The 21,760-nt window shown below is 39.2% G+C and overlaps 1 protein-coding gene across 2 annotated transcripts in view; it reads left to right on the forward strand.

The window, feature by feature from the left end:
• Positions 1–20,567, forward strand: part of LOC136386867 (sex comb on midleg-like protein 1) — a 38,377-nt gene extending 17,810 nt beyond the window's left edge. Inside the window, exons 6-13 of one of the 2 annotated variants that reach the window (XM_066357986.1) lie at positions 515–556; positions 776–875; positions 2,888–3,028; positions 13,290–13,361; positions 15,979–16,083; positions 16,435–17,023; positions 19,019–19,170; positions 20,395–20,567. In XM_066357986.1, coding sequence (XP_066214083.1) covers positions 2,999–3,028; positions 13,290–13,361; positions 15,979–16,083; positions 16,435–17,023; positions 19,019–19,170; positions 20,395–20,529 — 1,083 coding nt within the window. In that variant the 5' untranslated portion in view covers positions 515–556; positions 776–875; positions 2,888–2,998 and the 3' untranslated portion in view covers positions 20,530–20,567. The remainder of the gene's footprint in view (positions 1–514; positions 557–775; positions 876–2,887; positions 3,029–13,289; positions 13,362–15,978; positions 16,084–16,434; positions 17,024–19,018; positions 19,171–20,394) is intronic. The other variant, XM_066357987.1, reaches the window with a different exon arrangement.
• Positions 20,568–21,760: the final 1,193 nt, after the last annotated feature.

Raw genomic sequence — 21,760 nt, forward strand, 5'->3', positions numbered from 1 at the left:
TATTGGTTTGTCTGTTTATTCAGTGAGGGAGGAAGGCACAGACAGACTCCCGCATGCGCCTGGGATCTGAGATCTGTCCTGCAAGCCAACTGGGGATGATGCCCATGGGGGGGAGCGGTGGAGGGGGTAGAGGGGAAAAGGAGGTTGGGGTGTTGCTCTGCTGCTCAGCAACCAAGCTATTTTAGCACCTGAGGCAGAGGCCAGGGAGCCATCCTCAGTGCCCAGGGCCAGCAGGATCCAGTAGCGCCATGGTTGCAGGAGGGAGAGAGAGAGAGAGAGAAGCGAGAGGGAGAAGTGGAGAAGCAGAAGGAAGCTTCTCCTGTGTGCCCTGACCGGGGATCGAACCCAGGACTTCAACATATCAGGCAGAAGCTGTACCACTGAGCCACCGGCCAGGACCCCATAGGGGTTTTACAAACTGATTGTTCAGTGTACTGACACACAGTTTTGTTTTAAAAAAAATTTGGAATTGCCTCATTTTAACCTCCCCTCTTTTGCTGTGTATTTCTTGCAGTTGGTTTTTGGGTGAGAGGCGTGTTCATCCTTCACCATTGTGGTAAGTGGAAGGCAAGTGAACACATTTACCTTGGGAGCAGAATCTGTAAGTGACTCTTGGGAAATGTCTAAAAATTGTCCTATAAACACCAGGTGGCTCTTTGTTCTTAAGTTATCAAGAATTTTCTGTCATAAAATATAAGTAGGGTTCATTTTCAGTAAATTCATTTTGCAGGATTTTGAATATACGAAATTATATTAACAAATTTTCAAAATCTAGTCATGGTTGGGCTAAGAAAATGTTGCACAAACTTCATCTTTGGGAAGAAGCAAAAGGGAAATAAATTTTCTGCTGTACCTGTTATGGACCAGACATGATGGTGAGTGCATACTATGTCATTTGGTCTTCACATCCCTGTGAAGTAGATATCTGAACTTGACAGGTTCACAGATTGAGGGACAGAGAGATTAAATCCCTGCCTAAAGTAAAAAAGCAAAATTTGCAATTTGGACTTCGATTTCAGTATTTCTTAAAGCCCAGTATTTATACAATGGCTTGGTACTTCAGATTTGTTTACAAGAGATGGTTGTTGTATCTGCGGGTCCCTGTACATAGTGAGTGTGATTTACATGCTATGATCTTGAGGACATTTTGTGCCTGTGCTCCATGATGAATCGTTCTGTTGGGAGAACATTGTGAAATCCAAATAATAAAGTAATACTAGCTAACAATGGGTGCCCTTGCTCTGCCAGTCATTGCTCTAAGCACTTTACATATACTAATTTAATCCTTATAACTACATCAAGTTGGTAGTGTTATATCTGATTTATAGATTTTTTTAAAAAAAAACACAGAGAAATAAACTAAGTTGTCTGAAATTACACAGCTAGTAAGTGGAGGAGCTTGGACCCAAACCCAGGTATTCTGACCCCAAGCATAAGGTCTTAAACGTTTCTGAAATTGTCCCTTGTGTAACTAGCCAGTGTGTGAAAGTTACCGTCAAACCATTCAGGTGTGAGTCTTCTGGTTCTCGGGAAAGCAGTGGCACTTCCAGGCAGGGTGACACCGCACCTTTGCTTTGTGAAGAGGAATGAAGTCGGGGAATTGAATAGGTTCTCCCAGACGTGGAGTAATGACAGCCTATCTTGGGACAGAGGTTTTGAAAGGCGGGAGAGGTTCAGAATGCAAGATCGGTTGATTTGTGTGAATGGGCCACAGAGGTAGAAATTGAGTTGGTAGACTAAATGTTTGCTGCTTTTGTATCTAGCTACAGCCACAATTTGCAGCATTATAATTATCCAGTAAGAATTGTCTGAATATAAGTATATAACAGTGGTTGGCAAACTTTGTCTATAAAAGGCCAGATAGTATTTTATGCTTAGATTTGGGGGAGAAGTGCTAAGATGTGATCTCTGAGAGTTGTGGAGGCTTCTGAGTACGCTTTATAAGGATCTTAATACGAGTTTGGATTTTATATTATCACCATTGTAAAGAAATTCTTTGTGATTTGAATAATACAAAATATGTAAGGCACACGGAGCCAGATTATACCACACTTACTAGCAATGAGACTTGGAAAATTAGCTAAACTTTTTTTGCCTCAGATTTCTCTTAAGGAAAACAGGAAAAATAATACAGCCTTCCCTGTAGGGTTGTCAGGAATAACATATGTAGTAGGGCTTAGAACATTGCCTGGCAGAGTAAGCAGTAAAGTATCTCTTAGGTATTATTATCTGTACCTTGTGGTGTATTCCAGATTTTCTATAGTGAATCCATATTTAATGAAAATTACATATATAAATCTATAAAGCAAAAGTGTTCAAAATACAGTAAGAATATGAAATACTATTAGAGTTGGGAAACTTGTACTTGCTATTCTCATTCTGGGAGAGTTCAAGTAGAGGTGCATGATTCAAGTACAGCTGATTTTGTAAGAGCTGAACTTTAGAAGTGACTTGAACATCCATGAGTAGGGACTGGTTAAAGAAATCACAGGTAACTACATGGTAGGAAACGAAGCAGTAGTTAAAATGACAGCGGTGTATGTAAAAATACTGGTTTTGGAAGCCTTCTTCCACTGTGAATTGATCCCCTGCAGGGGTTCCTGTACAAAAGCAGTGAGGATCCTGTTCTCTCCTTTTCAGCATTTACTCTGTAGCCTTTAAATTGTGAAGCGTTCACTTCACTCTTGGGAGTGTGTTTGATCCTGATTTTTATTCTTCTGTGTGGGGAATACAGCCCTTCAGATTTTAAAGGTTTATTCTAAATCATGAATGGAAAATTTCTAAAATTCACCCTGTACTACAGTTCACTTTGAGTTGGCATTGTGAGAACATGCATCCTAAGTTTATTAATGCAGCTGTTAGAGTAACTTGTATGCGTTCTTTTCAGGCGTAGGTTACCAGTCCTAGGTGACCAGGCACTGTCACAAGTAAGCCCTCCAGTGAGTTTCAAACACTTAGGCCCACCTCAGAGAAGTGGAGTTGCTCCTGTTGCACCAAGATGTCTAGCTCCTCCAGTGAAGACAACGTGGTTTGTATTTCAGATTAAAATAAAAATCTGTTCTTGTCTTTTCTTGAGTCATATTTCTTTTCTAAATTGAATTTCACTTCACAGTGAAATGCAAAGATTGTAAGCGTACAGTTCATGAGTTTGACAGTGATATCTAAAGCTGTGTGAAAATTCACGTACAGGTTCTTTTGTGACCCTCCTTTTCGATAAATGCTCAGGACTTGAATTGCTAGGTTACAGGGTTGATGTGATTATAACTTTATGAGAATCTTCCAGTTTTTCAGAGCGGTTGTGGTCTTATATATTCTGTCCCATTCTGTTTTTCTTGACCTCTGAAGTGGCATAAAAACACACATTTTTAAGCTATATATAATTTGACTTAACAGAAAACACATTACTTATGTAAAGATGTGGATATTCCTGCCACCTAAGTGGTATAGGCGATTTTCTTATTTTTTATTTTTTATTTTAGGTTATTTTTAGATTTTGTTCATTTTTATTTATTTATTTATTTTTTAATTATAATTTTATTTTTTAATGGGGCGACATCAATAAATCGGGTTACATATATTCAAAGATCAAAAAGTCCAGGTTATCTTGTCTTTCAATTATGTTGCATACCCATCACCCAAAGTCAGATTGTCCTCTGTCACCTTCTATCTAGATTTCTTTGTGCCCCTTCCCCTCCCCCTTTCCCTCTCCCTTTCCCCCATTCCCCCGGAATCACCACACTCTTATCAATGTCTCTTAGTTTCACTTTTATGTCCCACCTACCTATGGAATAATGCAGTTCCTGTTTTTTTCTGATTTACTTATTTCACTTCGTATAATGTTATCAAGATCCCACCATTTTGCTGTAAATGATCCAATGTCATCATTTCTTATGGCTGAGTAGTATTCCATAGTGTATATGTGCCACATCTTCTTTATCCAGTCATCTATTGACGGGCTTTTTGGTTGTTTCCATGTCCTGGCCACTGTGAACAATGCTGCAATGAACATGGGGCTGCATGTGTTTTTACGTATCAATGTTTCTGAGTTTTTCGGGTATATACCCAGTAGAGGGATTGCTGGATCATAAGGTAGTTCTATTTTCAGTTTTTTGAGGAACCACCATACTTTCTTCCATAATGGTTGTACTACTTTACATTCCCACCAACAGTGTATGAGGGTTCCTTTTTCTCCACAGCCTCTCCAACATTTGCTATTACCTGTCTTGTTAATAATAGCTGATCGAACAGGTGTGAGGTGGTATCTCATTGCAGTTTTGATTTGCATTTCTCTAATAACTAAAGAAGATGAGCATCTTTTCATATATCTGTTGGCCATTTGTACTTCCTCCTGGGAGAAGTGTCTGTTCATGTCCTCTTCCCATTTTTTTATTGGATTGTTTGTTTGTTTGTTGTTGAGTTTTATGAGTTCTTTGTATATTTTGGATATTAGGCCCTTATCTGAGCTGTTGTTTGAAAATATCATTTCCCATTTAGTTGGCTTTCTGTTTATTTTGTTATCAGTTTCTCTTGCTGAGCAAAAACTTCTTAGTCTGATGTAGTCCCATTCATTAATTTTTGCCTTCACTTCTCTTACCATTGGAGTCAAATTCATAAAATGCTCTTTAAAACCAAGGTCCATGAGTTTAGTACCTATGTCTTCTTCTATGTACTTAATTGTGTCAGGTCTTATGTTTAGATCTTTGATCCATTTTGAGTTAATTTTAGTACAGGGGGACAAACTGTAGTCCAGTTTCATTCTTTTGCATGTGGCTTTCCAGTTTTCCCAGCACCACTTATTGAAGAGGCTTTCTTTTCTCCATTGTATGTTCTTGGCCCCTTTATCAAAAATTATTTGACTATATATATGTGGTTTTATTTCTGGACTTTCTATTCTGTTCCATTGGTCTGAGTGTCTATTTTTCTGCCAATACCATGCTGTTTTGATTGCCGTGGCCCTATAATATAGTTTGAAGTCAGGTATTGTAATGCCCCCAGCTTCATTCTTTTTCTTTAGGATTGCTTTGGCTATTCGGGGTTTTTTATAGTTCCATATAAACCTGATGATTTTTTGCTCTATTTCTTTAAAAAATGTCATTGGAATTTTGATGGGAATTGCATTAAATTTGTATATTGCTTTGGGTAATATAGCCATCTTGATTATATTTATTCTTCCTAACCAAGAACAAGGAATATTCTTCCATCTCATTATATCTTTCTTAATTTCTCTTAACAATGGTTTATAGTTTTTATTATATAAGTCCTTTACATTCTTTGTTATGTTTGAGATATTTTCCTTCTCTACCCATTTTCTTGAGAGTCTTAAACATAAAATTGTGTTGTATTTTATCTAAAGCCTTTTCTGCGTCTATTGATAAGATCATGTTGTTTTTGTTCTTTGTTTTGTTGATATGGTGTATTACGTTAACCGTTTTACGTATGTTGAACCATCCTTGAGATTCTGGGATGAATCCCACTTGATCATGATGTATTATTTTTTTAATATGTTGTTTATTCGATTTGCTAGTATTTTGTTTAGTATTTTAGCATCTGTATTCATTAGAAATATTGGTCTGTAGTTTTCTTCTTTTGTGTCATCCTTGCCTGGTTTTGGTATGAGGGTTATGTTGGCCTCATAAAATGTGTTTGGAAGTATTGCTTCTTCTTCAATTTTTTGGAAGACTTTCAGTAGAATAGGAACCAAGTCTTCTCTGAATGTTTGATAAAATTCGCTGGTATAGCCATCAGGACCTGGACTTTTATTTTGGGGGAGGTTTTTAATGTTTTTTTCTATTTCTTCTCTACTAATAGGTCTGTTTAGGCTTTCTGCTTCTTCTTGACTCAGTCTAGGAAGGTTGTATTGTTCTAGGAATTTATCCATTTCTTCTAGATTGTTGAATTTAGTGGCATAAAGTTTTTCATAGTATTCTACAATAATTTTTTGTATATCTACGGTGTCCGTGGTGACTTCTCCTCTTTCATTTTGGATTTTGTTTATATGAGTTCTTTCTCTTTTTTCCTTGGTAAGTCTTGCCAAGGGTTTGTCAATTTTGTTGATCTTTTCAAAGAACCAGCTCTTTGTTCTATTAATTTTTTCTATAGTTTTACTGTTCTCTATTTCATTTATTTCTGCTCTGATTTTTATTATATCCTTTCTTCGGCTGGTTTTGGGTTTTCTTTGTTCTTCTTTTTCTAGTTCCTTAAGGCGTGAAGTTAAGTGGTTCACTTGGGCTGTCTCTTGTTTGTTCATATATGCCTGAAGTGATATGAACTTTCCTCTTATCACTGCTTTTGCTGCATCGCATAGATTCTGATATGTCGTATTGTCATTTTCATAACTCTGTATATATCTTTTGATCTCTGAACTTATTTCTTCTTTGACCCATTTATTTTTTAAAAGTATGTTGTTTAGTTTCCACATTTTTGTGGGATTTTTTTCCTCCTTTTTGCAGTTGAATTCTAGTTTCAAGGCTTTATGATCAGAAAATATGCTTGGTACAACTTTGATTTTTCTGAATTTGCTGATGTTGTTTTTGTGGCCCAACATATGGTCAATTCTTGAGTATGATCCATGTACACTGAAGAACAATGTATACTCAGTCACTTTGGGATGAAATGTCCTGTAGATGTCTATCATATCCAGGTGCTCTAGTGTTTTGTTTAAGGCCACTATATCTTTGTTGATTCTCTGTTTGGATGACCGATCTAGAGCCGTCAGCGGTGTATTGAGGTCTCCAAGTATGATTGTATTTTTGTCAGTTTTTGTTTTAAAGTTAAAAAATAGCTGTCTTATATATTTTGGTGCTCCTTCGTTTGGTGCATATATATTAAGAATTGTTATGTCTTCTTGATTCAGTGTCCCCTTAGCCATTATGAAATGGCCATTTTTGTCTCTGAGCACTTTTGTTTTCTTGTAGTCAGCATTATCAGATATGAGTATTGCTACGCCTGCTTTTTTTTGGATGTTATTTGCTTGGATAATTGTTTTCCAGCCTTTCACTTTGATTTTGTTTTTATCCTTGTTACTTAGTTGAGTTTCCTGTAGGCAGCATACAGTTGGATTTTCTTTTTTAATCCATTCTGCTACTCTGTGCCTTTTTATTGGTGAGTTTAATCCATTTACATTTAGTGTAATTATTGACACTTGTGAGTTCCCTATTGCCATTTTATAGATTGCTTTCTGTTAGTTTTGTGTCTTGTTTGATCCCTCTCTTTCGTTTTTTTATCTTTTGTTTTTATTTGGTTTTATTTCATACATCTTTCCACTGTTGCTATCTTTTTTATCTCATGTGCTTCTTTGGTGGTTTTTTCAATGGTGGTTACCTTTAGGTAATGAAAAGAGTTCCTACCCTGTTCATTGTAGCGCACTATTTCATGAGTAATTTTGCACTCCATCGTCATTTGCTACTGTTAATGACGAGTAATGCTACTCTCCCCCCTTTATTTTTGTTGTTGTCACAGTTTAAATTTTGTTTTATTGTGTTCTTCTTGGAGCTTTTACTTGTGGCTTTATTTTTTTTTGTTCTTTGTATCTGATTGGAGAACCCCCTTTAGTAATTTCTGGAGTGGGGGTTTTCTGATGATAAATTCCCTCATCTTTTCTGTATCTGTGAATGTTTTTATTTCTCCTTCATATTTGAAGGATAGCTTTGATGGGTATAGTATTCATGGCTGAAAGTTCCTCTCTTTCAGGACTTTAAATATTGTGGTCCACTCTCTTCTAGCTTGTAGAGTTTCTGCTGAGAAATCTGATGATAATCTAATGGGCCTTCCTTTATATGTTGTATTCTTCTTTTCCCTGGTTGCCTTGAGAATTTTTTCTTTGCCATTGGTTTGTGCCAATTTCATTATGATGTGCCTTGTAGTAGGTTTGTTGGGGTTAAGAAAACTCGGAGTTCTGTTTGCTTCATGAATTTGAGGCTTTAGTTCTTTCCACAGGCTTGGGAAGTTCTCATCTATTATTTGTTTGAGTATGTTCTCCATTCCATTTTCTCTCTCTTCTCCCTCTGATATAGTTATTATTCTTATGTTATTCTTTCTGATGGAGTCAGATAATTCTTGTAGGGCTATCTCATTTTTTTTTAATTTTTGAGTCTCCTTCTTCTCTCTGTTGTACCTCATGTTGCTTGTCTTCTATTTCACTAATCCTCTCTTCTATCTGGCCTGCTCTATTAGCCAAGCTTGTTACCTCGTTTTTTAGCTCCTGAATTGAGTTTTTTATCTCTGTTTGATTTGTTTTTATAGTTTCAATTTCCTTGGACATATATTCTCTGTGTTCATTGAGTTGTTTTCTGAGCTCCCTAAATTGCCTTTCTGTGTTTTCTTGTATATCTCTGAGTATTTTTAGGATTTCTATCTTGAATTCTCTGTCATTTAACTCCAAGGTTTCCGATATATTAAATTTTTTCTCCATAGATTTTTCCTCTTCTATCTGTGTTACCTCTCTTTCTTTTGTATCCATGATATTCGATTTTCTCTTCCTTAATGGTATCTGAGGGTGGTTTTTTTTATAATATTTATAAGATTTAATAAAAAATAAAAAGTTAAAAAAATAAAAAATTGATAAAAGTTGTTTTTTTTAAAAAAAATTAATAATGAAATAAAGAAAAATAAAATAAAATAAAAATTTAAAAAAAGGAAATTATTCCCCCATCCTTTTTTTCTCTCCTCTCCTCTCCCCTCTTTCTTGAGTAAATCTTGTGGTGAACTGTGAATTATATTGTATTTAATAGAACAAACAATGCCTGTAATGGAGGGCCTGAATTGGGGAAAAGTAAAAAAGGGGCAAGAAAAAATTAATAATAAAAAAGGGGGGGTATGGACCCACAAAAAGCAAATAATGAAAAAATTTGGATCAAGAATAAAATGATTTGCATTTAGGTGTTGGTTGACTAAGAGTTATGATGAGTGGAGTAAGAGGGAAACAGGAAAATGGGGGGACAAATTAAAAAATTACTATTGTATTTAGTGGAACAAGAGCTTGATAAAATGGAGAGCCAGGGATGGGAGCACTGCTAGTGAGTTAAAAAGGTGAAGTAAAAAACCCCCAAAATGCCACAAACATAAGTTTGAGTCCCATATAAAATAATTTGTTTGTTATTGAGGTTTGAATGAGAGGAAACGTAAAGGAAAAAGGAAGAAACTAATATAGAGGGAGAAAAGAAAGAGAGAGAGAGAGAAAAAAAAGAGGGAACCACTAAAAGAAGAAAAAAGAAAAAAGAGGAGAGAGAGAGAGAGAGAGAGAGAGAGAGTTAAGGGTTTTGGAGTGCAACCCTCATAGAGAGAAAGGAAGAGGAAAGAAAAGATAATTGGAGATGTAACACTTATGGGTAGTGTAGTTCAAGGAGAGGAGAGAGTATGACTGGTAGGTAGTTAAACAACCAAATTGGAGGAGGAAAAAAAATAAAATAAAAAAAATCAAGGATGAAGTTAAGAGAAACAAATGAACAAATATAATAAAATGGGATAGGTTATAAAGTCTGCGGATTATTCTGATTTTGAGAGCTTATCTTCTTGCTTTTTCTTTTCTCTCCCTCTTCCTGGTCGGTGACTCTATACCCCGGTTCTGTCCCTTTGGCACGCTCAGGTAGAGGTTTGCAGTTGATAAGTCTCTATGGCAATGTCATGTATTGTGCTTTAGTCTCGTTGGCAGTCGAGGCTCATTAGCATTTATAGGCTCCGACAGTGAGAGAATCCGTGTTCCTGGAGCCTGTCTCTTAGTCTTTCCTTCCTCAACCAGCAGCCTGAGAATCCAGCTATGGAGTTGCTGCTGCCTCTGCCTGGATAGTAAGAGGCTCAAAGAGCTGGCAACTCCCCACTCTATTCCCACTCAGCACAGGGCTCTGGGTAAGGCTCAGTCAGTCAGAGCCACTAGCATAATCAGCCGGGGCTTCCGCCTACTCAAAGACCTCTGGCTCTGTCACTCTGTCCGGTAACACGGGCGGGTCTGTGCGCAGACCAGGATGTTAGACCGGAAGTCTCACCCTCTGAGTGAAACCCCCCGCCTACACTGAAAAGTTCCAGTGTTGGAATTGGTTTTCGCTCCATCCCCGTGTGCCACTTTTTCAAGGCGCTGGGGCAGCCCATGACTCCACTCTCAGCCCACACAAAGGCCCCCGACTCTGTCCCTCCATGGGCCAACACGGGCTCCCACTTTGGAGGTGCTGGGAGGAGTCTCCTTCCACTCTCCGTGCACGCAGACCAGGATGTGCGGCCGGAGTCTCGCCCTCTGAGTGAAACCTCCCGCCCGCACTGAAAAGTTCCAGTGTTGGAATTAGCTCTCGCTCCCTCCCCGTGTGCGGCTCTCCCCAGGTGCTGGGGCAGCCCGGAGGCTTTTGGCCCACACAAAGGCCTCTGACTCTGCCTCTCTGTGGAGTAACATGGGCGCACCCTCCGGAGGCTTTGGAAGGAATCTCTCGCCCACTATGCGCCTACCAGGGGATCAGGTAAAATGGCTGCCCCGCTTGTCTTTCTTTGTCTGGGTTTGGCGCGAGTGTTAGCTCTATTGCCCAGGTTGTCACAGGAACAGTTTTTCCTTAGCTTGGATCTCCGTGCCACAGCCTGGTTCGGCCGTTTGTGCTGCGGCCTGGATCTGTTCACCCCCCTTGCCTGCCTTAGTTCCTATATTCTCAGTTTCCAGTGAAAATCGCCCTGTTTAGGTTAGTGAGGAAGGCGGAGCATTTCTTACTCCCTATTTCCTTCGGGGTTTGGTTATATATTTAGCCAATTTTTCGCTTGATCATACCTTTGGGTGTATTGCGAAACATCTGGAAGCTCCAAGGATAGGTTTTTCTGTTTCTGGTTGAAGATCTTGTTGAGGTTTGGGGGAGATTTATCGGTATCGCTTCCTACCCCGCCATTACTCTGACGTCATCCCGGCGATTTTCTTTAACTTCTTCCGTCTTAATGTTTTTCATCCTTGGAGCTAATGTTAACCACCTACAAAGAGATATTTTTCTAACATTTTTGAAAGTACTTGGAAAGGCATAAGGTAGTATAAACAAGGGTAACTTCATACATTTTTATAAATAATCATCAGTAGCAGTTACATATTATTTTGATATATCTTTTGATACAGACATGCATAGCTTCAAGGTATGTTTATTTTAAAATTTCTCTTATAGTTTATAATTTATTCTTAGATAAAGAATTATTAAATAAAATTAATAGTTATTTACTATCTACTTATATAAAACATTTCAAAAACATCTTAAGGTGATTTAGAGATTAACTTATCAAGAAAAATATTAAGGGATTGAGAAATACAGATTGGTAGTTACAAAGTTGTCATGGGAATGCAAAATACAGCATAGGGAATCTAGTCAAGAGTATTGTAATAAGTATGTTTGCTGCCAGGTGGGTTCTGGAAGTATCAAGGGGCCACTTTGTAAAAGTATATCCTTGTCTAACCACTGTGGTGTGCACCTGAAACTAATATCAAACATTATTGAATGTAAACTGGAATTAAAAAATTAAATTAAAAAAAAGTGCTCCTGGGTGGAAAAAGAAAAGCCTTGGCTAAAAAAAGAAATTATGTTGTCTGACCAGGGAGTAACACAGTGGGGTAGACCTGGGAGCCCAGGTTCGAAACCCCGAGGTCACTGGCTTAAGTGTGGGCTCATTTGGCTTCTTCGCTTGAGTGTGAGATCATAGGCATGACCCCATGGTCGCTGATTTGAGCCCCAAGATCGCTGGCTTGAATCCCAAGGTCACTGGCTCAGCTGGAGGCCTGCGGTCAAGGCACAAATGAGAAGCAATTATTGAACAACTAAAAAACTGCCATAACTGCAAGCTGATACTTTTTATCTCTCTCCCTGCCTGCCTGAGTCTCCTTCAAAAAAAATTGTGTAGAAATACCTAGAATTGAAGAAGTTTTGTGATTATTGTTTTGCTAGCAATAATTTACTTATGTGCTAATAATTAAAACAAAGCTTTGTTAATCAGGAAAATAGAAGTTTAATAAAAATAAAAAAGAAATAGGTTCTTAAGTGTATCATATTTTGTCCACAGAGTGGCACTGTTGGGTGATTTAAAAATCAAAAGCCTTGTAACATGGTTCTTTGTGATGAGAAATATTTGCTGTTACAGCAGTTCTGGTGCCAGATTACCAGACTTGTCTTTCTACCCTGAGGCACACAAAAGGTTAAGCTTGATGGAAATGACTTCTTAACTGTAGTTGGGTTAATGAGAAAACTGTTTTGCAAGTAGGTCTTTTCTTGTAACTATAGTAGTTATCTACAATGGACAAATCCTTTAATACCACAGATAGGCTTTTGGAGTTTCTTGAAAGTGAAATTGAAGTCCTCAGTTTTTCTTTTGGTTCCATCATTTACATTTCCTTTTCATTTATTAATACGATCTTCCTTAGATAAAAACTCGAATATATATTTGTGATGATGATAATGGCGTTCTTTATGCACATGAAGCAAAAACAGCATTTACCCTTGTAAGTAATGTAAATTGACATTTGCCAAATATAGTAACATTTAACCATTTTAAAGAGAAAGTTTTAAGTTCTTTATATACTGTAGAGTGTCCCTAAACCATACTCAAGAAAAGATTGCTCTCCTGAATTTGTTCACCTCCTTTCAGTAAACAGTGAGCCATTTAACAATTTTACTTCCTCTTTTCCTTATATGGTAGGAAATGGAGAGCAATACTCATTTTCAGTGCAAAGCTCTTTAACTGTAGATCTTTCTGATATAAGTTATTTTCTTACTCCTCTTAAGTAGCATTAATTGTGGCTATTACCATATTAATGTAAAAGTTTTTTGTGTGTGTGTGTTTTTTTACACGGACAGAGAGAGGGACAGACAGGACACATAGACAGGAAGGGAGAGAGAGGAGAAGCATCAACTCTTCGTTGTGGCACCCCAGCTGCTAATTGATTCCTTTCCCACATGTGCCGACCAGGGGGTGGGGGTGGGGGTGGGGTTGGGGGTGGGGGTGGGGGGGCTACAGCAGACCGAGTTACCTCTTGCTCAAGCCAGCAAACCTGGGCTCAAGCTGGTGAGCCTTGCTCAAACCAGACGAGCCCACACTCAAGCCGGGGACCTCAGGGTTTCAAACCTGGTCCTCCGTGTCCCAGTCTGACTCTCCATCCACTGTGCCACCACCTGGTCAGGCGTAAAGGGTTTTGTTTTTGTTTTTTCATTTCATCTCTACTTTAGATTAAGACTTCTAAAACTGAAATTTGGTGAAAAAATATTTAAATATAAAGTGTTTTATTCTTGTGTTCATTTTGGCTATTACAGAAGTAAACCATTAATACTTAACATTTAAAATCTTAACAGCAAAGTATTCATTCTGACACATTGTATGAAGAGCTACAAAAAGCAGTTCGGGATGTTGTGAGACGTTGCCAGGTACAAAAGTTCTTATCTGTCAAATAAAGTGTTCTAAAATATTTATATTAAGCTGAAATGCTCTATCATATAAAGTATACAATTAATTGAAATTTTGTTGTTTTCAGTTACTTACGATTATCATCTTATTGTGATCATTTTTAACAGTTTCTAGTTTAAATATATAGCATCTCCAGATGAAATTTTCAAACTAGTAATATGTAGATTTTATACCTTTTTTAAAGCCCATAATTGATCAGATGTTATGTGTCTTTCATGTAGATCATTCAGTAGCGAGTTAATATTCCCTACAAAAGTTTCAAAGGAAATTGGCTGATTTGGGTGAAATTTAGTGTTTGACTAAATGTGTTTTAAGATACCTCAATTGAAACAAGGTGACAGCCCACCAGTGTTTAAAAGAGTATATCTGACAGAAGTTTGAGTGGATTTTGTCAAAAGTAGCCTGTTGGTAGAGATTAATAGAAGTATGTAATTTTCAAGGATTTTGTGAGGTGCATTCCTAGAGGTAAACGAACATTTATAAATGTTTCTTAGCTATCAAGTGTCATGAATAAAATGAGCTGACATACTTTGAAAAGTAAAGACTGCCTATCATTGTTCTTCCTGAGAACAGAACTGGAATGCTGATCAAGTCTCCTGGGGAAGATGCATAGAGGGTGGGTGGGCCACAGGGGGCGGGAGTGGGCTCTGAGGTTGAGCAGGGCTGTGCTGGCCTGTTTTACAGAAGCATCCACGATGAGGACCTCGGTGGTCACTGCTCTGCCAGGGCCTCTGAGCAATTGTGCAGGACGTGGTGGGATGTAGCTTCTAGGCTCAGAAGTGCTCAGGTCCCAAAGTCACAGCCCTGGCATGGGCCATAAGGGACCCCTCTGTTTCTCCCAGTGCGTTAGCGCTCTCCTTTCTTCAACTCCTTCCCTTTCTGGTCTAGACCACAAGGTGCAGCACTTCCATCTTTTCTTTCTGACCCTTGCCCAGCATGCTGTTTGGTAAAACCCCCGCTCTGCCCAGAATGGGAAGCCGAGGGGAGGACATCGCTGGACCTGTCCACTGCCTGGTAATCCTTCAGCAGCTCTCTGGTCAGCTCCCTTTGCCAGCCCCCATGTGCTCCAGGCACCCCCATCCTTACCTCTTGTTTAATGGAATGGGGGGTGTGGAGCAGAATCCCCCCAAGTCCTGATTCCTCTCCCCATAGCCAACAGACGTGCCTGGGATCCCTTCCTCTGTGAGGCTGACACCTGCTGGTGTCTGCATTGGACCCTCTTTCCCTGTGCTCGGACACCTCCTGTCATGGGCCATCTCTCCTGTCCCTTCAGCCTCCGTGCTGTCACTCTCAGCATACTGTCCCAGTTTCAAGATACGATTTTTAGCCTCCCATCCCCTTTTGCTGTCATCCCTCCTCCTTCCCTTGATAACCCAGCTCTTGGCTACCAGTTATGCTCACTATGGAAGCATCTGACTTCCTGTTTTCTCTCTGGGTAGTTTAGAATACACTGTTCTTTCTGCCCTATGCCCTTCCATGCATCTTTTCCTAGTGGCACCACTTCATGTTTTAATTCTCAATATAGACATTTGCTTTTCTGAAGAGACCTGCCAGCCTGGGTTAGACCTTGTCTTCTGTGCACGCTAGCCTCCTGTTCTTCCCTGTATCACAGCAGGCATTGTAGTAATGTTAGTAGGCGGTTTGAGCACTATTGGACCATTTATCGTGTGGTAATGTTATTAGGTTAGTATGAGCATCATGCTGTAGCACCTTGCTTTGCCCTCAAGAGAACTCAGAGATCTTGATCCCGACTCTCTCCGCAAGGAGATTAAACCACTGCTCCAGGCTGTTAATTATTGAATACTTTCTCCGTTGAAATCATCTCTCTACTTGTCTGTCTCCAGCTAAAGTGGGAGTTCCTTAGGACAGGAGCTGGTTGGTTGGTTTTTCCTTCAGTCCCTGCTTCCCGCTTCTAGCAAAGTAGTTCTGATAGGTGGTAGGCCCTCAGTAAATGTGTTTTGGAATGAGATTGTGAGGAAATGGATCTGACCTGTGATTTAAGTGTAATTTTGCCTGACTGAAATTTCTGACTTTCAAGAATCCTCAGACTCTATTCACTTCCCTGATTGGCACGAAGGGGATGTGTACTGGGTTATTGTTGATTGCATGAATTTAAAATGCTTTGAAGCCAAGAGTCACATCTGACCTAGCTCTCACTGTTCTTTCTGGAGTGGAATGCCTGTTAGTTCATGTCATCATCACATGAAAAGAGTTTCTTTGGCTTTTCAACCGATTTGAACATTTAATTCTTGAAATAGTACCTTCCCTGATTTAAAACGACTCGCGTCACATTTGTAAATGTGATGTGTTAAAGGAATTGTGGTACGTTTATGTTTCAGAATTAATACTTCTTAAAGCTCCTATAGGACATGCAGTAGTGACGTGGAAGTTTGGGGCTCCTTATGGCAGCCCACTGGGCTCCATGTCACCAGCAAGAAGGCATCAAGTAGAAAATGACATTTCTGACAGCTGGAGAACTTTCTTTGTTACTAGCAGTCAAAATTTGGCTTAATGGTATGTTCTTATATGTTACTTTTATTTTGATCTACAACTTGCTAATAGATTGTCTTTTTACAGGTCATCCAGGATATTGTCCAAAACCTGGATAACAAATTTACTGGCATTAATAGAAAGGTTTCAAAACTTTACCGTTTTCGTACTAAATTAATATGGCAAAAGCGCGTAAGTGTCCTAAAAGTTTTTCACAGTTAATAAAACTCTGGCTTCTGGAAGAAGCCTGTTTATTAGAAGTGAGCAAGAGCTAATAAGTCTGTGAGATTGCTGGGCTGATCCATACTTGAAGTAGCAACAGGCTAAGAAAAATGCTGAAGTTAGGATTGAGAAATGTATTGACAATGGGCATTTTTATGTTTGTAACCATAACATATAAAATGCAATTAAAAGGTAGCTTTAAAAGGAATAAAAGTCATATAATCAAATAGAATATTAGTCTTTAATAATAGAAAGCAATAATGCATGGATAATAAGTATTAATGTATTTACTACTTTATTTCCTTTTTTGCTCATTCACAGTTTTATTATGCTGGCTTTGTGTCATTTCAGAGGCCACTAGGCTATGCATACAAACATTATTGTTACCAGCTGTCCAGAAAGACCAAATGGCAGAAAAGGAAGAAGGAGGATCCACCTCTTCCCACTTCACTCTCTGGCAGTGAAAGTTATAGCCCAACTTCACCAGTAAGAAGGCCAACCCCTGACCCCCAGGAAAGCCCTGCAGGAACATACTATCAGTCACAGGATTCCCAGATCTGGGATCACGAGTCACTCGAGGAGCAGGACACACGCCTTAGCCAGAATCCGATACTTCGTCCATTCTGCACAGTACCATATCCTTCATGCCTGCCACGTTACACATGCAGTGGTCCAGATGCAGGTCCAGTGCAGGGCACCCCTTCCATGCACTGCTGGGCCAGCCTAGTGGACCACAGCACCGCCAGTGGCTTGTCAGCTGTCCAGGCTTCCACATCAGCCCCTGCAGCTGTGCTCGACCAGGGAACATTCCGTCCAGCACACAACCCTGAGGAGATAGCTTACCCGCCTTTGCTGCAGAGTGAGCGTCTCGACCATGCTGCCTCAACTCTCGACAACACAGCTGACTGCGGTGAGTATCAGACAATATGTGTGACAAGTAGTGCTATTTCACTACATGTCTCAGTATCCTCGGTGCAAGCTAGTGGAAGCTGTTTGTTTCCTGCTTTGAGGGCTGTTTTGAGGGGTACTCCTAGTGAGGACTTACATTCATTAAGTGTGTGTTGTGTGCCAAACATGAGGTTTTTTCATCTTTTGTTTTTCTTTACCCTTTTCCTTGGTTAATACTCAAAATGTCCGTGAAATGACCAGAGCCCAGATGTTAGGAACGGAAAGGATCACCTTTGTCTAATTCACACACAAGAATGATCAAAATTATGTTGATGGTCTTTGGTAAGAGAAACTGATCTTCCTAGGAAATTAAAAAAGCCACTTCTAAGTATTAAAAAGTAAAGAAAAAGAATTTTTAAAATGCTCTAAAGCAGGGGTCCCCAGACTTTTTACACAGGGGACCAGTTCACTGTCCCTCAGACCATTGGAGGGCCACCACATACAGTGCTCCTCTCACCTGACCACCAGTGAAAGAGGTGCCCCTTCCGGAAGTGCAGTGGGGGCCGGATAAATGGCCTCAGGGGGCTGCAGTTTGGGGACGCTTGCTCTAAAGTCTATTAAAAATAAATCATATTTACCTGAAACCTGTGCACTCTTATTGATGAATGTCACCCCAGTAAATTTAATATTCTAAATAAAAATTTTAAGGAATATTTTAAAAGCCACTTTTGTTACCACACACTATCAAGTTGAATGTTCTGGTGGAGAAATGAATACTTGTCTAGACACAGAAATTTCAGCACTTAGTGAACATCACAGCCAAAACTTGGAGTTATGAGCACTTGAGTTGTTTCCTGTCTCAGTTATTTATTTTTTCAACATTAAACCTTGAGTCAAAAATAGCTATTACTATTACTGTGTAACTGAACTCGAAAGAAGTCTTGAATATAAAGTTATAGTTACTTCTGACCTAGTAAGTAGAACATACTCTTGTTTTTTTCAAAATTCAGATAAGCATTTAAGTCTCAAGACACAAAAATTTAAAGAGTAAAGTGATGCTTAAAATATCCATAGTGAGGCCCTGGCCGGTTGGCTCAGTGGTGGAGCGTCGGCCTGGCGTGCAGGAGTCCTGGGTTCGATTCCCGGCCAGGGCACACAGGAGAAGCGCCCATCTGCTTCTCCACCCCTCCCCCTCTCCTTCCTCTCTGTCTCTCTCTTCCCCTCCCGCAACGAAGGCTCCATTGGAGCAAAGTTTTCCCGGGTGCTGAGGATGACTCTGTGGCCTCTGCCTCAGGCGCTACAATGGCTCTGATTGCAGCAAGGCAACACCCCAAGCTGGGCAGAGCATTGCCCCCTGGTGGGCATGCCGGTGGATCCCGGTCGGGCGCATCCTGGTCGGGCACATGTGGGGGTCTGTCTGACCGCCTCCCGGTTTCCAACTTCAGAGAAATTAAAAAAAAATATCCATAGTGAATACATGGGACAGATTCAGTAAAGAACTACTTTGGTTCTCAAAGATAATGGGGTTTTTTAAATATATTGATTAAAGTGAATAAATTTAAGCAATTATAAAAGTACATTTGGGGAATTCCCATTGTATATAGCTAATAAAATAAACCTCTAGCCCATGTGGAGGGAGATTGAGAAAAATTCATTGAACCACTTAGAGTAATAGCTTAGTACAGATTAAGGTAATTAATCCAGGTAACAGCTCTTTTGCAGTATATACCTGTGGCCAAAGAGACCTCCGTTTGCTCGGTCTGTGTTATGATCTTCGAAGCTTTATGGTAACTTCTGAAGCTGCTTTTGTTGTCTGGGGAGGTCAGATGGGACACTCATGGGTAGCCATCATCACGTCATCTTTATTGAAGCTGTCACTGGATATTACACTTGGAGTCCTGGGTCCTTGCAGGGGTACTGAGCAGATGGTTCCAGGAATGAGACCATTACTCCCTAACACCTCTTCCTTCGGGATGATGATCAGGTCAAGTTTGATTTGTCTTTTCCCCCATTGAAGGTGCAAGTTCAGCATCTGAAACGCACTCAGATATGCCAGGAAAAGTGCTCTCTGCTGACCCTTCAACTTGGTCCATAGAGGAAGTGATCCTGTTTCTGAAACAAAGAGATCCTCAGACACTCACACCTGTCGAGGATGTCTTCAGGCAATGTGTAATGCATCTTTTGATCTAATTTTCCTGTCATGATGTTTTTGACCTCTGTGCAGGCTCTTCAGTTGGATACTGGTCATTGTGGATGGTGGGGAGCCCTACGACCTGATTTTTTCCTATGTGGAAAGGTTACTTTGCTCAAAGTTGGATCCTTAAGTGGTAAAGGCGGGATCTGTGCTCTGTGTGGGTACCCGGGTACCTGAAACACTACAAGTCCTCAGGATGTCAAGAGCAGATGAGTCGGCATGGTCACTCACTGGCAGGTGTTTTCTCCTCCTCTGTAGTGACAGCCACGACTCCCCTCAAGGGTGTCGTCCTGTTATGACGCCTGAAGAATCCAGCAACTGATTCCATTGGATCAGATCTGTTAACCCTGTGTGGTTCCTGACAGTTTGGGATGCTGATAGCCTCATGCCATTTATAAAGAAACATCATGGACTAAGTTTTTATAAGTTGTAATGTCTAGTTTTACTTATAGTAACAATATAAAAGGTGCCTAAGAAATGCAGTACTGTATAGGATTTCAGATCTTTTCAGACTGATAATATGATTCAGTCAAGTTTTCTTTTTAAACTAGATCTCATGAAAACTAATATATGCTTCAGCAGGATTAGTTGGTTAATACAATAAAAAATTTAAGGAGGATGCTGTGTCATGTAATATTTTTAAAGTTTTTTCTTATGGGTAAAATTAGTGGGCACATATCCGATATACCCTTTTTAATATGGTAAGGAAATGACTAATTGGTTTTAGCATCATTTTAGCTTCAGGTGGTTAACTGATTAGCTTTCAACATAAAGACAATACTGTATAGCTCATTACAGTTTGCATCGATGCTGACCTATTCATGTTCCCAGCCTTTCTATGAAAGTTAATGACCTGAAATTCATTCCTACCATTCATAGTTTTTACTCTTTTTGTCATAGCTATGCAGTATTTTATTCAACATACAATATTTAAAATACAGAAGTTAGACATGTGGGCTTTTTTAGGATGTTAGGTTAAATATCCCTTTCCTTAAAATTAGTAAATTTACAAATGATCAATTGATGCTTCATCTGTACAAATTATGTCTGACAGTTTTCATAAAGCAGATGCATGCTCAGAAAATACATATCTGGAATGACCTGCCTTCTAATTGATGGTACCTGTTGTTATATATAAGGACTAACCATTCTGACACAATATGAAAGCATTATTGATTGTCATTTCTTTCTCTCTGAAGGACAGTGATGAGAAAGCTACGATAATGTACCAGCTTGATAATATGATAGAGGATATGGGGCTCAAGCTGGGACCAGCTTTGAAGTTGTGCGACAGCATTGAAAAGCTTAAAGAAGAAAAATGCATTGATTTGTAAAATGTTTCTATAGATTTAGATTGTACTTAATTTTGGGGAGACCAATACTGCCCTGAGAAATTTTTGTGTTGTGAAAATACCTGTTATTTTAAAGCTTTTTAAATATTTTGCCTAAGCTTGGGTATTTGACTAGCCATTTACAGTTTACATCTCTGGAAATGCTTATGTTCCAGTTTTTTAAAGAAGCACATTCTTATGGATACTGTTTCATTATATTTACATTTTATTCTATATCTGATGTATGCACACATGTAAATCTTCAGAATTTAAAATGGTACTGTGCACTTCTTCAGAGATAAAGATTAACCTAGATATAGCAAAATGTTTCTATTCTGTAAATGTGCACATCATTTGCCATCACTGGTACCTCTCAGCTCAATCCTCAGTGTGTTTGTGCAGAGAATTTCTCTGTCCTGAGCAATGTTCCTAGCTAATTTGCATTCTAAGGCATTTAGTCTACTAATCATTGGAAGGTACATTAGTTCGATTTGTCACTTTGGACTTTATTTTAAGAATTAGAACTTTCAAATCATACATGTTCATTGTTATTATTTCATTATTTATTGCCTTGTTGTATCATGTAACATTTATTGTAATGTGTATAAGCTATGAGAATTGGTGGTAATTGTATTAGCTATTTGTTGTGAATGCCAGTAAATGTTCACCAGGGGCCAGAATGAACATTCTCTGTTTAGAAAACCAAGTGACCTTTATATTTATAAACAAATGTGACAGTTTACTGGGCATATGTGATCTGAAGAGGAGTTTGCACTTTTTTTGTGTAATAAAAAAGCTTCTACTTTACTCTCTCAAGCTCAGATTGTTTGATAGAACATTCTGTATCTAGTTGAACAGCCCTGAGGTGTTTAAGCAAATGCTATATTCTACAGTTCTCAGATTTTAAAATATAATAAAGTTAAAAGACACTCTAGTAAGGTTGTAGTTTTATATGTCCCAACACTTGAGTTATAACCTTGACTTTATTCTACAGGTCAATGGATTCTTGGGAAGAAAGGCTGGCCTCTTGTAGGGGCCTGAACAGGAACCCAGGGAACTGTCGGGAGTTAAATCAGGGAGCTCTATCTGTGCTCGAATCCTCAGTTACCTGAAATGTCACCGATGACATGAGTGCGCTAGACAATGCCAGTGCCCCCAGAGGCCGTCCCACCTGAGTCCAGGCACCTGCTGGCAATTCTGGCTGCTGCTTTACCAGCAGGGCTCGGAAGCCATA

This window comes from Saccopteryx leptura, unplaced genomic scaffold (genome assembly GCF_036850995.1).
Source record: "Saccopteryx leptura isolate mSacLep1 unplaced genomic scaffold, mSacLep1_pri_phased_curated manual_scaffold_18, whole genome shotgun sequence".
Lineage (NCBI taxonomy): Eukaryota > Metazoa > Chordata > Mammalia > Chiroptera > Emballonuridae > Saccopteryx > Saccopteryx leptura.